This window comes from Periophthalmus magnuspinnatus, chromosome 17 (genome assembly GCF_009829125.3).
Source record: "Periophthalmus magnuspinnatus isolate fPerMag1 chromosome 17, fPerMag1.2.pri, whole genome shotgun sequence".
In the NCBI taxonomy this organism is placed as follows: Eukaryota; Metazoa; Chordata; class Actinopteri; order Gobiiformes; family Gobiidae; genus Periophthalmus; species Periophthalmus magnuspinnatus.
Genome location: NC_047142.1, coordinates 28,067,318 through 28,085,113, shown reverse-complemented (window position 1 = coordinate 28,085,113; position 17,796 = coordinate 28,067,318). Strand labels below are relative to the sequence as shown.

The 17,796-nt window shown below is 40.6% G+C and overlaps 1 protein-coding gene across 1 annotated transcript in view; it reads right to left on the bottom strand.

The window, feature by feature from the left end:
- The window catches only part of LOC117384819 (obscurin-like), a 96,890-nt gene that overhangs the window by 30,184 nt on the left and 48,910 nt on the right, over positions 1 to 17,796 (bottom strand). Inside the window, 16 exon segments of the mRNA XM_055228494.1 lie at positions 7,262 to 7,321; positions 7,389 to 7,463; positions 7,797 to 7,844; positions 8,764 to 8,841; positions 9,690 to 9,737; positions 9,920 to 9,970; positions 10,536 to 10,583; positions 10,699 to 10,776; positions 11,143 to 11,202; positions 11,516 to 11,596; positions 12,309 to 12,368; positions 13,372 to 13,458; positions 14,074 to 14,340; positions 14,815 to 15,081; positions 16,147 to 16,413; positions 17,020 to 17,286. Coding sequence (XP_055084469.1) covers positions 7,262 to 7,321; positions 7,389 to 7,463; positions 7,797 to 7,844; positions 8,764 to 8,841; positions 9,690 to 9,737; positions 9,920 to 9,970; positions 10,536 to 10,583; positions 10,699 to 10,776; positions 11,143 to 11,202; positions 11,516 to 11,596; positions 12,309 to 12,368; positions 13,372 to 13,458; positions 14,074 to 14,340; positions 14,815 to 15,081; positions 16,147 to 16,413; positions 17,020 to 17,286 — 1,842 coding nt within the window.

Here is a 17,796-nt window from a genome sequence, read left to right as displayed (position 1 = left end):
ATAATAATAATAAAGTGTTACTCAAACATGAGTGAATGAAAACAAAACACAACTCCAGGTCTGTTTTTGAGGAGGTAACAGCATTAGAATATGGATTAAAGCTCACAAGAGTCAGTTTTGTGTGATATAGGACCTTTAAATAGACGTTCACAAAAAGACCAGGCAAAAAGCAGCCTAGTTTCAATCACATGTACTATTTATAAATGCATTCTTGTGTAAAAAAAACATCATTAGAGCCAAAACACTGCATAGAATTGATCAACAAAGGAACAGCCAACATGCTAATTACACGCTAGGTACAACAGCAGTTACCGGAGGAATCTTCAGCTTTACAATAATGAACTCAAAAGCTGAAAACAAACTCTACATCCATACACCGTGATGATGGCCAACAACAAGGAAAACACATACAATAGAATAATATGATCCATCAGACTGAGTTCCAGGAGCAGGACCATGCCTCGACCTCTTCCTACTCCTCTCCTGCAAACCACAGCTCACCTTAGCCACACTGCTAATTACCCACAAGCCCCATTTATACAAGTAACTTTCAGACCTCAGACCTCACCATCTACAGAGAGAGGGGGGTCCTGAATGAGCTGGACTGACCTCCTAAGACAGAGCCACCATCCTGAGTCTCTCCAGCCTCCACATTGATCCATATCATCAATAAATATCTTTATGGTAAAGTATTGTTGTGGCATGGTCCTTGCCCATGACATATCAAGACAATGTTTGAAGAAATAAACGCTGTTATGAAGTCAACATGTCCAAATCAAATATGAATTCTACTGATAACACAACGCTGTTTTATTCTCAAATATTTAAAATGTATATGACATTATTTAGATTTTTTTTTTGTTGATCCTATCCAATCAGAAAGCTGAACGAGCTCAAAAAACAACTTGGGAATAGTTTGGACACACCCTCTTATTCAGTGTTTTTGAATTTGTATTACGTTTCTATACACACAGAAGGCATCAAAATAAAGTAAGATATATGAAAAAAGTTAAATACAACGATTTGTCCAGTTGACAGATTTAAACTTTTCTTTTGCTATGGATCAGCCCTGGACGACTGACAGTTTACGCAGACAAAGTAAAGGGAGGAAACTTTAAGAATTTAATTATAAAACATTACAAAAAATAGTACTTCATATGCGTAATGTCTTCTGTTTGTGTCTAAAATGTGGAAAGTCGTAAAACAAATCCGCAAGTTGACGGTTCCAATTCCACTCTCGACAGACACATCCTTGGTAGAGGGGTCAGATCCACTGACCCACAGGTTGGTGGTGCGATTCCAGGGATGCTGCTGTTGTGTCCTTGGGCAAGACACTTAACCCACCTCCTTAATGTAAGCCACTTTGAGTCTTGAAGGTGGAAATGTGCTATATAAAAATATGACCATTTACCATTTACCAAAGAAAACCACTGAATGAGATGGTGTGTCCAAACCTTTGACTGGTAAATACAATGTAAATACACAGTAAAAGAATATATAAAGAGCATATGAATAAATCTTGAATTACCTCGGACAGTGAGCGAGGCGGTGGACGTGTTGTTGCCCACAGTAAAAATGACCGTCCCTGAGTCTGCCTTAGTGACCGCTCTTAAGGTCAGGCTATGCACTGGGCCCTGTCTCTCAATCACGTTCATCTCATTGTTTTGCAGTGGGACGTCCTGCAGCTTCCACTGGGTGTCGGGGGCGTCGTCACAAGAAACCACGCACTCGAAGCGGACATCGTCTCCTTCACGCACCACGCAGCTGTCCAAGAACTTCAGGATGCTGATGTCGGCTTCTGTTTGGGAAAGTCGTCAATATTCAAGGATTTACACGAGGATGGGAATGTGTGAGGGAAGTGAGGAAATGAGGGACGTGCGGGGAAGGAAGAACTCAAGTGAACAGGCAAAAAAGAGAGAGTATTCAGAAGAAGTGCAAGGAAATGTGGAGGGAAGGGCATCAGGGTCAAAGTGCATGCTGCGTACGGTGAGTAAGAAAGAAGAAAAAGTGCTGATACAGTATACGACATGCTCAAAGGGTTTTTTCAAAGAGGGTCGAATAAATATAGAGTTAGGCCTGTCACAATGATCACTATATCCACTTGTCGTTCAGTTTATGAAAGATGGAAGAGTATATTTTGGGGTTCAGTATTTATCATTGTATTTTTTTTACTTTGCAATAATTTGGAGATGTTTGCCATTTTTATGTAATAATTTAAGATTTGAGCTGTAGAGGTTTGAGTAAATAACTGCTATGGCTCATTCTCATTTCAGTCTATTTTATTCTTTGCAGCTGAGGCTTTTTAAAGAGACTGTCTGTTTAAAACCGTTTCACTGGGGTGATCCTGACAGTGGATTAAAGCATTTCCAATATTAAAATATCATTATCGTCTTATCGTTTATTGCAGTATTCCTCCATCAAGCTTTAAAATGTGTTTAAATGTGTTCTGGTGACAGGCCTGTATAGAATGATGTTGACTCATACCCTTCACTGAGAGCAGGGCTGAAGTCCTCTGGCTGCCTGTATCACACGAGTATTCTCCTGCATCAGCTGTGTTCACCTTAAAGATGACAAGCTGCACGAGAGTTCCTTCCTGTTTCAGGTGAAACTTGCTGCTGGATTCAAGTGTCTTGGCTCCATACCTCCATGTGACTGGGGCACCCGGCTTTGTGATTTCACAGTGGAAAGTGATGCTACCACCAGCCTCACTCTCAGCGTTCTTCAGTTTGGTCTTGAAAAGTACAGGCTGAGCTGTTGGGAATCATTAAAAACTGATGTTAAGAACTGAGAGAGTTTCCACACAAACTCCCAGACCCTGCTCCAGTGGAACGACGCACTGACAGATACATCAGGGATGAAGAAAGACGTCTCTGGCCAAAATAAAACACTTTTCCAAAACAGTTTTTCATATTACTTTGTGCAAAACAAAAGGCGAGAACATTTTCTAAATGAGCTGGAATGAAGTGTTCTGTGTAGTGTATATGCTCATATAACAACAATTTACACAGTTTAAAAAAGTCTATATTTGCAACATAAACTCTTGTAGACAATTGTAGTAGCAGAAACAGTGAATCTACCCTTAACTGTGAGCTATGCAGTGTGCTGTGTGGTTTATACAGACATAACAACGGTTTGACACAGTTTTAAAAGGTCTATATTTTCCCTGTGTAATTTAAACTCTTGTAAAGACAACTGTAGTAGCAGAAACAGTGAGCCTACCCTTAACCATGAGCTGTGCTGTGCTCTGTGTGTCCCCAGTGTCACAGGTGTAAGAGCCAGTGTCCTCCAGGTCAACATCATGGATGATCAGAGTGGCCAATGCCCCCATCTGCCTAATGTCATATTTGGCACAAGGACAAAGGCCCAGCTCTCCTTTTCTCCACTCCAAACACAGGCTAGATTTAGACAGCTCACACTGTAAAGTAACACTCTCCCCCTCATCAGCTGCCTGGCTTTCAAGCTCCTTTGTAAAAATGACTGGAATTGCTATTAAATAAAGAAAACACATGTTAGTATATAGTATTTGGCAGTATATAAAACTACCAAAAACAAAAGTTAAGTGTACAGTCCTACCATGTACTATCAAAGATGCAGAGCTGGTGGCATCTTCACAGGTACAAGAATATCTGCCAGTGTCTCCAGGGATTAGGTCAAATATTTGCAATTCATAACTGCAGCCATTTTGATTTCTCATGAACTTTTCTCCAAAACCCAGCACCTGGGCTCCTCTCCTCCATTCCACAAACAGCCCGGGTTTGGAGAGCTGACAGTGAAAAGTGACACTGCCCCCTTCCTGAGCCTCCTGGTTCTGCAGGTCCTCAATCACTGTCACAGGAGCAACTGCAGAGCAAATTAAAATAATTATGTGTGTGTTGTACATTACAGTTAAGAGGAGGCCAGATTCAAGTTAACTTTTACAAAAATCTCTTGGTTTTGGGGAGAATTGCTGCATAAAAACTTATCACCAACAAAGAAGTCTGTGTCCACCATCACTGACAGAGACATATACCACAATATGCAACAAACAGAAATAGAACCATCATCCTCCCAGACAGGTCACCAAATCAAACTGACCCCTCAACAGCAATGATCCAGTTACATGAACCAAACTTTGCATTTCTTAACAGCAGCACAAACATTACCAGAATGAACAAACTACTAATATAATGTAAACACCATGAGAATCTATCCGTCCATTTTCTTCCTCTTATCCGGGGCCGGGAGCAGCAGTCTGAGCAGGATTCCAGAATTCCCTCACCCCAGACACTTTCTCCAGCTCCTCTGGTGGGACCCCAAGGCGTTTCCAGGCCAGAGGAGAGACATAGTCCCTACGGAGTGTCCTGGGTCTTCCCCAGGGAATCACAATCCTAATCACACAAAACACATCTGACCATTGAATGTTTGTATTTAATGACACTGGCTTTGGATGACTTCACAGAACGACCCCCGCTATGGCTTAGATATAAAACCAGCAGCAAGTTTTTCACATCAGTAACAAAGCACACAGTATGAAACAGAAAGACAGGGACCGTTTGCCCCGGTGCCATGGACACAGGGACCGTTTGTGCTGGTGCCACGGACACAGGAAACATTTGCCCCAGTGCCACAGAGCTTGGTCTGAACATACCTTCAAACGTCACCTTTCTGGCTGCGTTCGTCTTTGGTTTGAAGGAGGCTCCACTTAGGCCAGTGGACTTTGCTGCTGTAATGGAAGTTTATTTCAACAGAACTATTTGTGGCTTTGTGCTTCACAACGTAACAACAGAAAGAGACACAACCAGCATAGACATCGAGCAAGCAGCTGCAATGCAAGCTCAGAGGCAGAGTAATGATCACAAATATCTATTCCAACAACACTATATAGTTGTACAACACCATTGAAATAATCCTAAACCTGTCACAAACATCAGCACACATGGCACAAGGTTTCTTACTTGGAAAAATCAAAATTGCGATAATTGAATTAATAATAATTAATAATTAATTTAAATTCAACCTATAAAAGGGGAGATAACTCTACAAAAATATTTAAGGAATTAACAAACAAGTGGCTACAAACCACAGTTATGTTTAGGGCTGGGCACTGTTAGATATTTTTGATACCAGTACTTTGACAATACCTGCTTTTTGATACTGGTTCTTGAACAGTTATTTTCTCAATGCCTGTATTTTTTGTAAGTTTAAATGAATGGCCAATATCATTAGGAAAATATTTTTTTTATCCTTGAATTACGTTGGACCTTGGATAGATAGGTCCTATGTAGCATTATGTTAAAGGTGAGTGTTGTCTGGACACATGTAGGACTATGTTAAAGGTGAGTGTTGTTTGGAAACATGTAGGACTATGTTAAAGGCGAGTGTTGTTTGGACATATGTAGGACTATGTTAAAGGCGAGCGCTGCTTGGACATATGTAGGACTATGTTAAAGGTGACTGTTGTTTGGACACATGTAGGACTATGTTAAAGGTGAGTGTTGTCTGGACACATGTAGGACTATGTTAAAGGTGAGTGTTGTCTGGACACATGTAGGACTATGTTAAAGGTGAGTGTTGTCTGGACACATGTAGGACTATGTTCAAGGTGAGTGTTGTTTGGAAACATGTAGGACTATGTTAAAGGTGAGTGTTGTTTGGAAACATGTAGGACTATGTTAAAGGCGAGTGTTGTTTGGACATATGTAGGACTATGTTAAAGGCGAGCGCTGCTTGGACACATGTAGGACTATGATAAAGGTGAGTGCTGCTTGGACACATGTAGGACTATGTTAAAGGTGAGTGCTGCTTGGACACATGTAGGACTATGTTAAAGGTGACTGTTGTTTGGACATATGTAGGACTATGTTAAAGGTGAGTGTTGTTTGGACACATGTAGGACTATGTTAAAGGAGAGCGCTGCTTGGACACATGTAGGACTACGTTAAAGGTGAGTGCTGCTTGGACACATGTAGGACTATGTTAAAGACGAGCGCTGCTTGGACACATGTAGGACTATGTTAAAGGTGAGTGTTGTCTGGACACATGTAGGACTATGTTAAAGACGAGCGCTGCTTGGACACATGTAGGACTATGTTAAAGGCGAGTGTTGCTTGGACACATGTAGGACTATGTTAAAGGTGAGTGCTGTTTGGACACATGTAGGACTATGTTAAAGGTGAGTGTTGTTTGGACATATGTAGGACTATGTTAAAGGTGAGTGTTGTATGGACACATGTAGGACTATGCTAAAGGTGAGTGTTGTTTAGACACATGTAGCACTGTGTTAAAGGTGAGTGCTGTTAGGACCTATACTGAACTGAATAAACTTCAAAGACATGATACTTAATGTTCAAACTAATAAACTTTATTGTTTTTATGTAAATATTCACTCATTTGCAATTTGATGCCTGCAACATGTTCCAATAAAGCTGAGACAGAGGCAAAATGGGAAATGGGAAAGTTGAGGAATGTTTAAAATACACCTGCTGAGAACATTCCACAGGTGAACAGGTTAAATGGAAACAGGTGGGTGTCATGATTGTGTATAAAAGGAGCATCCCCGAAGGGATCAGTCATTCACAAGCAAGGCTGGGGCGAGGTTCACCACTTTGTGAACAACTGCGTGAGCATTGTACATTGAGAACGTTTCTCAACGTACAATTGGAATTGAGGGATTTCATCATCTACGGTCCATAATGTCATCAAAAGATTCGAAAAATCTGGAGAAATCTCTGCACGTAAAGCGGCAAGGCCAAAAACCAACACTGAATGCCTGTGACCTTCGATCCCTCAGGCGGTACTATATTAAAAACCGACATGAATGTGTAAAGGATATTACCACATGGACTCAGGAACACTTCAGGAAACCATTGTCAGTTAACACAGTTTGTTGCTACATCTCCAAGTGCAAGTTAAAACTGTACCATGCAAAGTGAAAGCCACAAATCAACAACACCCAGAAACAATGCTGGCTTTTCTGGGCTCGAGCTCAGCTGAGATGGACTGATGCAAAGTGGAAAAGTGTACTGTGGTCTGATGAGTCCACATTTTAAATTGTTTTTGGAAATCATGGACGTCGTGTCTCGTGGACCAAAGCGGAAAAGGACCATCCGGATTGTTATCAGCGCAAAGTTCAAAAGGAACTGGGGTTGTACAACTACAGTTGCTCAGCAGTCCGGGGTCTCTGTTGTCGTATTTTGCGCTTCATAATGCAACTTACATTATATAAAATAAAACAGTTTGCCGTTGCAGCAGCAGCAGACATGCAGCCTGCAGCCGTCCCTACCTTCAGTCTCTGTGGTCCTCTGCTTCAGTTCTGCCTCTTTCACAGCTACATCTGCAGCTGCTATAATCATATACAAGGTCTTTAGAAACAACAGTGAGCCCACCAATATTTACAACACAAGACATACCCTCAACCTTCAACTTCGCTGTGTCCTTCTTAGGTTCAACAACGGACCTTTCTCTCAGGGCAGGAGACTTCTCTGCTGCAATTCATTTAAACACAACTCTATAAATATTTGAAACCACCCAAATAACTACACAATATACCTAGACACAACAGTGCTTCACTCTAGAGCGGAGTATGATAATACGATGGAAGTAGCATGATAAAAGTGTAATTATGGTGAGTTCATGGTAACATCTGTTTTCTATTTAATCTACTTCCATTCTAATATCACACTATAATATAATATATGAACATCCAACACCAGGGAACAGCAGGGGCCAGATCGACTGAACCACTTCCAAAAGCCAAAACAGCATCACAAACATGAACACGAACAACTCAGCAAAGAACGATGAGCTCAAAATCCTACCTTCCACAGCTTTGGCGGTCTCCACAGACGGTGTCCCCAGCTTCAGTTCTGCTATGACAAAAGGCTTAATTCATTTAACTTCCAGCTGTACTATTTTCATTACTATTTACGTTGTTTTCTATGCAGTATATACAGAGAATCTGTAGACATTCAAATGTTTGTTCATTTGGATCACATTGCCCCTAAACTACTACTACTACTACTAATAATAATAATAATTAACCCATTTCTGCCTGTGTTTTAATTTCAGTATCACTATTGCACATCTTTCAATAAAAACAAAAGTAGACAGACTAGCCCACATAAGTGCAACACTCAACATGTGAAACTCAGAGACAGAGGAGATCAAACACAAGTAGACCACAGAGAAACAAAGAGTAAACCTGTATCACACCAGTTCAGCCACTTCTCAACAAAAAGCAAATTTATTTCAAAAATCTAAAAGATTAAATTTGTATTTTAAATGAGAGATCTAATTAAGATATGGAATTACCATACGCGACTATAAAACACAGTAAAGTCATGGCTGTATTATGTCAGAATGCCCAAATATGCAAAGTGCAGCATTCAGCAAGGATCTTACATACAGTGTAATATATGTCCTGCAAGAAGCACCCATGAAAGCTCAGAGAGGCACCACACATTTGTACAACACAGAGAAGCAACAAGTACACATGTGCCACAAACCTTCAACCATTCTATCTTTTTATATCTTTTTATAGCCTTTATGTTTGTGAAATGAGAGATCTATTCAAGATGGAATTACTGTAAGTTAATATAAAGCACAGTACATGGCTGCATTATAAAACGGCCAATATGATTTAAATTATAGTCATGCAAAATGGTGTCCAGACCTAAACATACTGTCACTGATCCACTTCATTCCACAAAAAAGCACTTGTAGAAAATAAGATCCACAGAAACAGCTGGACCTCTGACAACATGCACAGTACGACATCAGGCCTACCTTCAGTCTTAAACTTCTGTGCCTCTGTCTCCTGAGGTTCACCACCAGAGGTTTCCTTTGGAGTAGAAGACTTCTCTGCTGCAATTCATTTTAGTCATTTTACTTCACTATAACTAAACACCCACTAAGACAATGCTGCAACATACACTTAGACTCTGAAATCTAACAACAGGGGCCGATAAAGTATCATACAAGTTGCTAGAATGAAAGCATGAGTTACAATACAAATCACGTCCCGAAGCTCGCCTTAGGTCGCTTTCACACTACCACTATGGTTGATGTAAATGAGCATTCTCTCTGAGAGCGGTGCTTGGTCCGGTGTGAACCCAACAGTCACACTCTAGACCGCAGTAAACGGCCAGTCCAAGAGCGCTTCAAACAGGAGGTCTCTTTGCCACTGGGCAAAAAAGCACTTGATCACGTGTATTTGTATGAATCGTTGCTGCAGAGCTGCTGTTTGACACGTTCATCTGACGAGGCAATTTGAATCAACTTGATATCAGCCACAGTCTCCTCCTGTGCCTGTCTGCGCAAGTGAGCCTGGGTCCATCTGCGCAAATGAGCCTGGGTCTGTCTGTGTATCGCTCCAAAAGCTTTTTCTCCTCCTCCACCAAGCGCGTACAGTTCTCACGGTGTATTTAGCCACAGGTAAAAGACCTCCATGTACTGGGGAAGTGAGCATGTGCGTGTGTATTCTGTCTGCTTGAAGCTCGTTGTCATAGAGATAAGTTCTTTGATCAGTTGATGGACTCTCTCAAATCTAGTGCCACTGGAGGGCGCTCCACAGAGCCACTAATGTGTGAAAACAACCGTAGAAAACAACAATTTGAAATCCAACAACAGGGAACAACATGGTAATGAGAGACTGAGCCACGTCCAAAAGCCAAAAAACAAACTAACTCAGGACGATGAGATAAAAAACATACCTTCCATGTCTTTGGAGGTCTCGGCAGCTGATGTGACCAACTTCAGTTCTGTTATGACAGATTTGAGGCTTTATGTATTTACATTGGAACCACACTATTTACATAAATTTTGTACAAACTATTTCTATGCACAGCCTCAGAGGTTTGACTGTTACATAAAGCAAATCACTGTAGTGTTTAGATTAAGCAGAGTTCTCTTTTAACTGTGTAAATACTCCATTGGCCTGTACCTTCACTAGCATCTTTGGTCCTTTGCTTCTGTTCTGCGTGTTTTTCAGCAACTAAGAACAAATATAATGTTAATTTTCTGCAACACAGAGAGACCAGTGGACAACCAGTTTTTGCCAGAAAAAAAAACATCCAAGCAGTACATTTCTGTAAAGCGGTTGATGTCAAGGCAGAGATAATCAATATAAGGTTTGGGACAGAACGGCTCTGAATTCATCAAAACAAAAATAAGCTTCAGAACTAGGCACTTGTACAGCCAACCAACACAAACATTTCAAGGGATACATGTAAAACAAATGCTACACCAACAACATTTATTTGGAATTTGGTGCAACAAGGCTTTACTAGGCTGACTCCAAAGTGAATTGGAGGCGATGTAACCAGAAGCGCGCCCATGATCACTTCCTATTTGGAATGCAGTGGCAAGCAGGTTAGCTATGTCCATTTATATATACAGTCTATGGGACCAACACAACAGCAACATTTGAAATCCAACACAGGGAACAGCAGGCACACAATGAAAGCGGAAGGACCGACTTAACCACATCCAAAAGCCAAAACAGCACAAACATTTGAAGAACAAGAACAACTTAGCAAAAGACGAGATCAAAAACATACCGTCCACTGCGTTGGTGGTCTCTACAGAGGGGGTTAACAGCTTCAGTTCTGTTATGTTAAAATAAGTAAAATATGAGGCAAAAACAAAGCAAAAGGTGTGTATTTATCTTCAGCTCATAAGCAGACAAGAAAACTGAGGAAAAAAATGAGCCAGTTAAATTACCTTGTATTGTTGCTCTTGTTTCCTGTTTAGTAATCTGTTCAGATTCCGGAATCTGTCCAGTAGGTGGCAGCATGACAGCTAAGATAATGAGAAAAGCTTCAAATATCTAAAATTACAGTAGCTTGTGCACTGACTACAAGACTGATGGAATATCACTTTGTCAGGCACAATCACATTCTATAAACCAAACAAGTGATTAGAATTTCATAACATTTATTCCTTTAAGTGTTAAATCATGTTTTAATGTTTGTCACTAAAAATATCACAATATCTGTCCCTGTGTAATATATCATGAGGAAACTACAAGGATCCATCTTGGTTCCCCTGCTGTTTTGATTTTATATCAGTGAACTTTGTGATATCTGTACAGTAGGTGAGTATTAAGAGCTAACATAAATAGCATTCCAACTGGTACAGACAAGCAGCAGTTGACATTCATATTACCTTCAACTGTCTCTTTAACCTCCTGTTTCTTTTGCTTGAGCCCCGCTTCACTTTTGGCTTCTGAAACAGAGGAATTACTGAGGTCAACAGAAACTAAGCCAGTGTTACAACACTACAAACACAAAAAGGCACAGCTATACCAGAAATATCGCCAACATAGTCGAGCAGTTCTCTATGGGCTAGGTAAGGTATGTTTTAGAAATACACAATAATACAAATCTCATTGCCTAAGCAGCCTGTCCACAAAACGCCTAAAGCAGGACACAAAGTAGAACAATCCATACGAAAGCACAAACAAAGCTCCCAGTGATTTACCTTCCACAGTCATTTTGGCAGCAGAAAGCTGAGCAAAAAATCCAGCCGGTTAAATTACCTTGTCTTGTTGTTGTTGTAGTTTCCTGCTTATAAATCTGTTCAGATTTAATCATCTGTCCAGTAGGTGGCAGCATGACAGCTAAGATAATGAGAAAAGCTTCAAACCTCTAAAATTACCGTAACTTGTGCACTGACTACAAGGCTGATGGAATATCACTTTGCCAGACACTATCACATTCATATAAGATAAAAACAAGTGGTTAGAATTACATAACATTTACGTGTTTAAGTATTAAATCATGTTTTAATGTAGGTCTCTGAAAATATTGCAGTATCTGTCTTTGTGTCATAACATGGGGATACCACAAGGGTCCATCTTGGATCCCCTGCTGTTTTGTGTGTTTGTATGTACATCTGTACAGTAGTTGATTCATGTGTGTTTCAGCATAAACCAGGGTGCAGGGATGTTAAACAGGGAAGTGGCCGTGTGTCTCTCAAATTTAAGTAGCTGTTTGTTTTTATTGTGTAGATATCCAAAGTTGCATTACAGGCCACAGGACTACAGGCCTAAAACCTCATTTATTATTACTGTTACGATGTTGTTTTGAAGTTATTTCTATCCTCACAGTTTTTATTTTATTGTATTATTATTTGTTTTTTATATATATATATATATATATATATATATATATATTCTGTTAAAATCTCATACATGTAATAAATATGTTAATTAAAAAAAACAAAAACATTTTTGTACCTGCCTTCATTGGCCAGGTCATCTATTAATCTACTTGATTGTAATGCTAAAATAAACAGCATTTCAGACAAGCAACAGCTGACATTTATATTACCTTCAACTGTCTCTTTAACCTCCTGTGTCTTTTGCTTGAGCCTTGATTCACTTTTTCCGTCTGAAACAGAGGAATTACTGTGGTCAACTTGAACTTTAACAGCCACATCAAATCAATAACATCTGCAGCTTTTTACCACCTAAAAAACATTGCAAAAATCAAAGGTATACTGTCAAAGCCAGACTTAGAGAGACTTATCCATGCATTTGTCTCCAGTAGGTTAGACTACTGTAATGGCCTGCTCACTGGCTTCTCCAAACGAGCCTTAACACAGCTGCAGTACATCCAGAACGCTGCTGCTCGGGTCCTGACTAGAACCAGGAAGTACGAGCACATAAGTCCTGTGCTCAGGTCTCTGCACTGGCTTCCTGTAGCTCAAAGAAAAGACTTTAAAGCAGCTCTGCTTGTGTATAAGTCTCTCCATGGCCTAGGTCCAAAGTATATCTCCGACATGTTAGTGGCATATGAACCATCTCGCAATTTGAGGACTTCAGGGACCGGCCTCCAGAGTCAGGACTAAACATGGGGAATCAGCGTTTAAGTTTTATGCAGCTAAAACTTGGAACAGTCTTCCTGAAGATGTGAGACAGGCTTCTACTTTGACAATGTTTAAATCCAGGCTCAAAATGGTTCTGTTTAGCTGTGCATATGACTGAAAGGTTTTTATTCTGCACTCTTCTCTTTTAATGTTAATTTTATGATGATTATTTGTGATTATTTATGTTTGGATTTGTGTGATTTTAATGTCTTTCTTATTCTGTAAAGCACTTTGAATTACCTTGTGTACAAATTGTGCTATACAAATAAACTTGCCTTGCCTTGCCTTGTCAAAGACAACTAAGCCAGTGTTACCCTGAACACAACACTACAAACACAAAAAGCCACCACTGTGCTGTAAATATAGCCAACGTATTTAAGCAATCTTCTATGGGCAAAAGCTTTGTTGTAGGAATACAAAATAAACTCACTGGCAAAGCAGCCTGTTCACAAGATGCCTAAAGCAGGACACAATGTAGAGAAATATATTTATGCCAAAGCACAGACAAAGCTCCCAGTGATTTACCTTCCACCGTCTCATTCACCACCTGCTTCTTTTGCTTGTCTCTATCTTTGTCTTTGGAGATTATGGACGGTGCTTCAGGCTTAATGGCTGAAATATACACGTTGTATGAGCAATATGACAACAGACAAAATCAGTTCAACTTTTAAGACCAAAGAGCACTTGAGTGAAGTTTAACAGTGACAGAACCAACTGCAGTATACGACTAAAACATGCAAGTTTCAAAGTAAGACACAAATTGCAGAGAAGCCTTGTTGTTAACAGCATGAGCACAAACACAGGACGAGTGACCACATGAAGCAGCCGTCCTCCTTGTACCTCCTGATGTTTCTGTGGTCACCTGCCTCTGAGGTTCAACCTTAGAGACCGATTTGGAAGCTGTCAGCTTTGAATCTAGAGGATAGATAGTTCTTTAAATGGCAAATGCCAGTGTGTTTTTGTTCCTCAACAAAGCATCTTGTTTGATGTGTAGAACTGTGAGCAGTAAATCAGTCTTAGATTTGTAATAAAACCAATATGAAACATTTTCAGTTTTTTATAAAGCTGAGGTTAAACTTTTGAAAAATACAAAAATTGGAAAACTGTGAACATGCTGAAATAAATTAATGTGAGCATACTGTACAACTGACACAAAGAGTAATATAAAAATAAGATATAAATCAAAAATAGGAAAAGCAAAGTCATTACAACAAGAAAGTGCCCTACCTTTGACACTGAGTGTGGCGATGGTCTGCTGGTCTCCACACACACAGATGTAGTCTCCTGAGTCTTCTGGCAATATTTTGGTGATGAGCAGCTCGTTCACACACTCTCTCTGCTTCAGCTGGTGTCTGTCTCCAGACTTCAGGCTCTGTGTGCCCTTCTTCCACTGCACTGAGAGCCCAGGCTTAGAGAGCTCACAGCGCAAGCTTACACTGGTCCCCTCTTCGGCCTCCACGCTCTGCAGCTTCTGGGTGAAGGTGACTGGTTGGGCTGAGTGAGGATTATCAGATCATTCAGTAATCAAAAGACAGATAAGTTACAACCAATATGTGACACATGACAGGCCAGGGTCCATAGACAGAACAGATAAAGCTGTTACAGGTGTGTACATATATACAAGCTGGACACTGGACACATTTAGCCGTTTGAGCCAAATCACATTTAGGTTCATTTTGGTTTAAATCTCAGCAGAGACTCTGACAAATGACAATCACTGGTAAAGAGCATTATGTTCTTCATCTAAAAAAAATCCAAATTATAATGTGCATAATCCACAACATGGCAGAACATACAGTCTGATCAACACTATGTATAAAACTAACCAACACAAGTCAGTAGATAACAGGACTAAACAGCTGCCCTCATGAGGGACCTGGAGTAACATGCTATCAGAACTTGCAGGACTGCGATTAAACCCCAGATACATCTCACAACGGGGACTCATTACAGTGATCCTCCTCGTACCCTTGACACTGAGTGTGGCGGCGGTCTGCTGGTCTCCACACACACAGATGTAGTCTCCTGAGTCTTCTGGCTGCACTTTGGTGATGAGCAGCTCGTTCACACACTCTCTTTGCTTCAGCTGGTGTCTGTCTCCAGACTTCAGGCTCTGTGTGCCCTTCTTCCACTGTACTGAGAGCCCAGACTTAGAGAGCTCACAGCGCAGGCTCACATCGGCCCCCTCCTCGGTCTCCACGCTCTGCAGCTTCTGGGTGAAGGTGACTGGTTGGGCTGAGTGAGGATTAGTGAGTTAGTTATAATGGACCTGACATGCAAATACTTGCCAGACAGCAAACATAAAAACACAAAACAAACAACCTAAGAACATCTTACAATACACCATCGAGCCAAACGGCTAGTACAGGTTTGCACATAAACATTAAAGGTCCCATATTGTCCTAAATGGAGATATACAATGGTATAACTATGTCCCCATTAAAACACATTTAAAGTTGTGTTTTGTTTTATTGACACACATTACAGTAATCTCTTCGGTGTCTGAAACTTTCCTTCTTTGTGACATCATTAACTGGTGATCCCAGAAGTGCTCCTCCGTGTTTTTAAAGCCTAATCTTATTCAGGCACCACCATTATCTGTAGCCCTTTTTAGTTCCATCATATTGCATAGACCTGCTGATATCAACAGTATATAAGTTCTATACAGACTATAAAGCCATTTCCCAGTTCCTAAAGTGAAGGTTCACTTTTGACTTGGTGCAAATAAATTTTGAACATTTTACACAAATCAGCCCATTTTACATCAGATTTTAGAGGCATGACTATCCTCTAGTTTGCCATAGAAATAAACAAAATTCCTGCTTAAATTTAAATACCAACATAATTAGAAGTGCAGGTTTGTAGACTTGATGAAAACACCAGGCTAGTTCTGTTATTTTACACATTGCTTCATGAAGATGCATTTAAAAATAAAAAATGAAAGTTATTTTTTTGCCTGAAAATAATCTCTTCATTCCTCAGTGAACCAATAGGTCGAGTCCTTATGACGTGTTTTGGCAGCTATTTTGTTTTGCATGTGCACAATTCAATGCTGAATAGCTTTTACCATTCACAATTAATATATTAGCTGTGAGACTTAAAATGGCAAATCTAAGAGTTCCAGGGCAGTTAAACAAAGCCTGAAGAATGCATAATATTGGGCCTTTAACAGAAATGTTCTAAATGCACCTTGAGACTGGAGCCATTTCAGCTTAAAGCCTGAGATAAGATCACAACTGCACTAAAGACAGAACTTTGGGTCAAACATATTAAAATACTCATTAATGATCCTCCTCATACCCTTGACACTGAGTATGGCGGTGGTCTGCTGGTCTCCACACACACAGATGTAGTCTCCTGAGTCTTCTGGCTGCAATTTGGTGATGAGCAGCTCATTCACACACTCTCTCTGCTTCAGCTGGTGTCTGTTTCCAGATTTCAGATTCTGTGTGCCCTTCTTCCACTGCACTGAGAGCCCAGACTTAGAGAGCTCACAGCGCAGGCTCACACTGGCCCCCTCTTCAGCCTCCACACTCTGCAGCTTCTGGGTGAAGATGGCTGGTCGAGCTGGACAATCCAAGCCTTTGTATTTAGTCACAGTATAAAACCTATTGTACACACATATATTTATTTATGACAAAAGTCGATGGAAGATGTAGAGTAATGGAGCTGGTGTAAATTCAGCCTGGAAGACCTAATTGCTTAATGGGCCTAACCTAAAAGTCATCTAACTGGTACTCATTCATCTCAATGTCTTCTGCCGGGGTCTGACCTCTGAATGCCTACTAACAGTTCTTTCATGTCTGTCTGAGTATTTCCAGGTTGAAATGCAAATTTAGCAACTTGTAAGCATGATTTTAGTTTCTGATGAAGAGACTCAAGATGATCATGTGGTTTTCAAGATGATCATGTGGTTTTAAAGCATTTTTTGTGAAAGCCTTGTAGATGGTGTTTCACTGTTGAAAAGTGGTTCAAATTGCTATCAAAGGAGAGGAGAGATGGCTGCAACATGTAGTCAAGCTATTAATACAAGCAAAAAAAACTCTTTCGCTGTGTTTGTTAGATTAGCATTAGATCTAAACTCCACATGAAAAATACACTAACTTCACAATGCTGAGGTCCACCACAGCCACCTCAGCTTGCACCAAACACAACAACATGCAGCGTCCTTACCTTTCACTGTGACCTTGGCCATGCTCTTGGCGGTGCCCACATCGCACGTGTAGATGTCAGTGTCCTGCTCCTCCAGGTTTGAGATGGTCAGGGTCAGGAGGCAGTCTTTCTGGGTCATTTGATACCTGCCTCCCGCCCTCAGCTCTGTGTGACCCTTCAGCCACACCACAGCAGACGGGCTGTGTGCTGTTTCACACTGCAGACTGACCGAGCCCTTCTCCTCGGGCTGGCAGTCCTGAAGAGCTTTGTGGAACTTGTGGATTGGCTCTGGACAAACGAGGCAACTACTATTACTAATCTATTTCTCTTTTTTTATGCTGGGTTTTGGCAGCATATTCTTGACTAGCAGACAGTTTGGAACACAAACAAACTGAATCCCAAATAAGAACATTATTAAAAGGTTAGTGTCATTACTAAACATCGTCTTGATACTAAATTGTAGGGAAGAATATACAAACACATTTAGACCATACAATGTGTTAAGAAGTGGACTAAGTGAGTGTGACGTCACCCACAGTTTTCGTCTCATCAAATCTAGCAGTTATAGGGGCCAATTTTGGAGCCGAGTATCATAGCAACCAAAGAGTAAATCTGGAGCCAGGCTGTTGACGGTAACACCCCTTCCCGCCCACACCGCTGGTGTAGTAGGGAGTAGGTGCTTAGCAACACTGTCAATCAAACCTGTTGCTAACACTAGAGGGAGCAACCTTTGGAAAAAAGGTGTTTGCTTTGTCTGTTATCAATGTTCATATCTTGATTTATGGGCACATTAGCAAA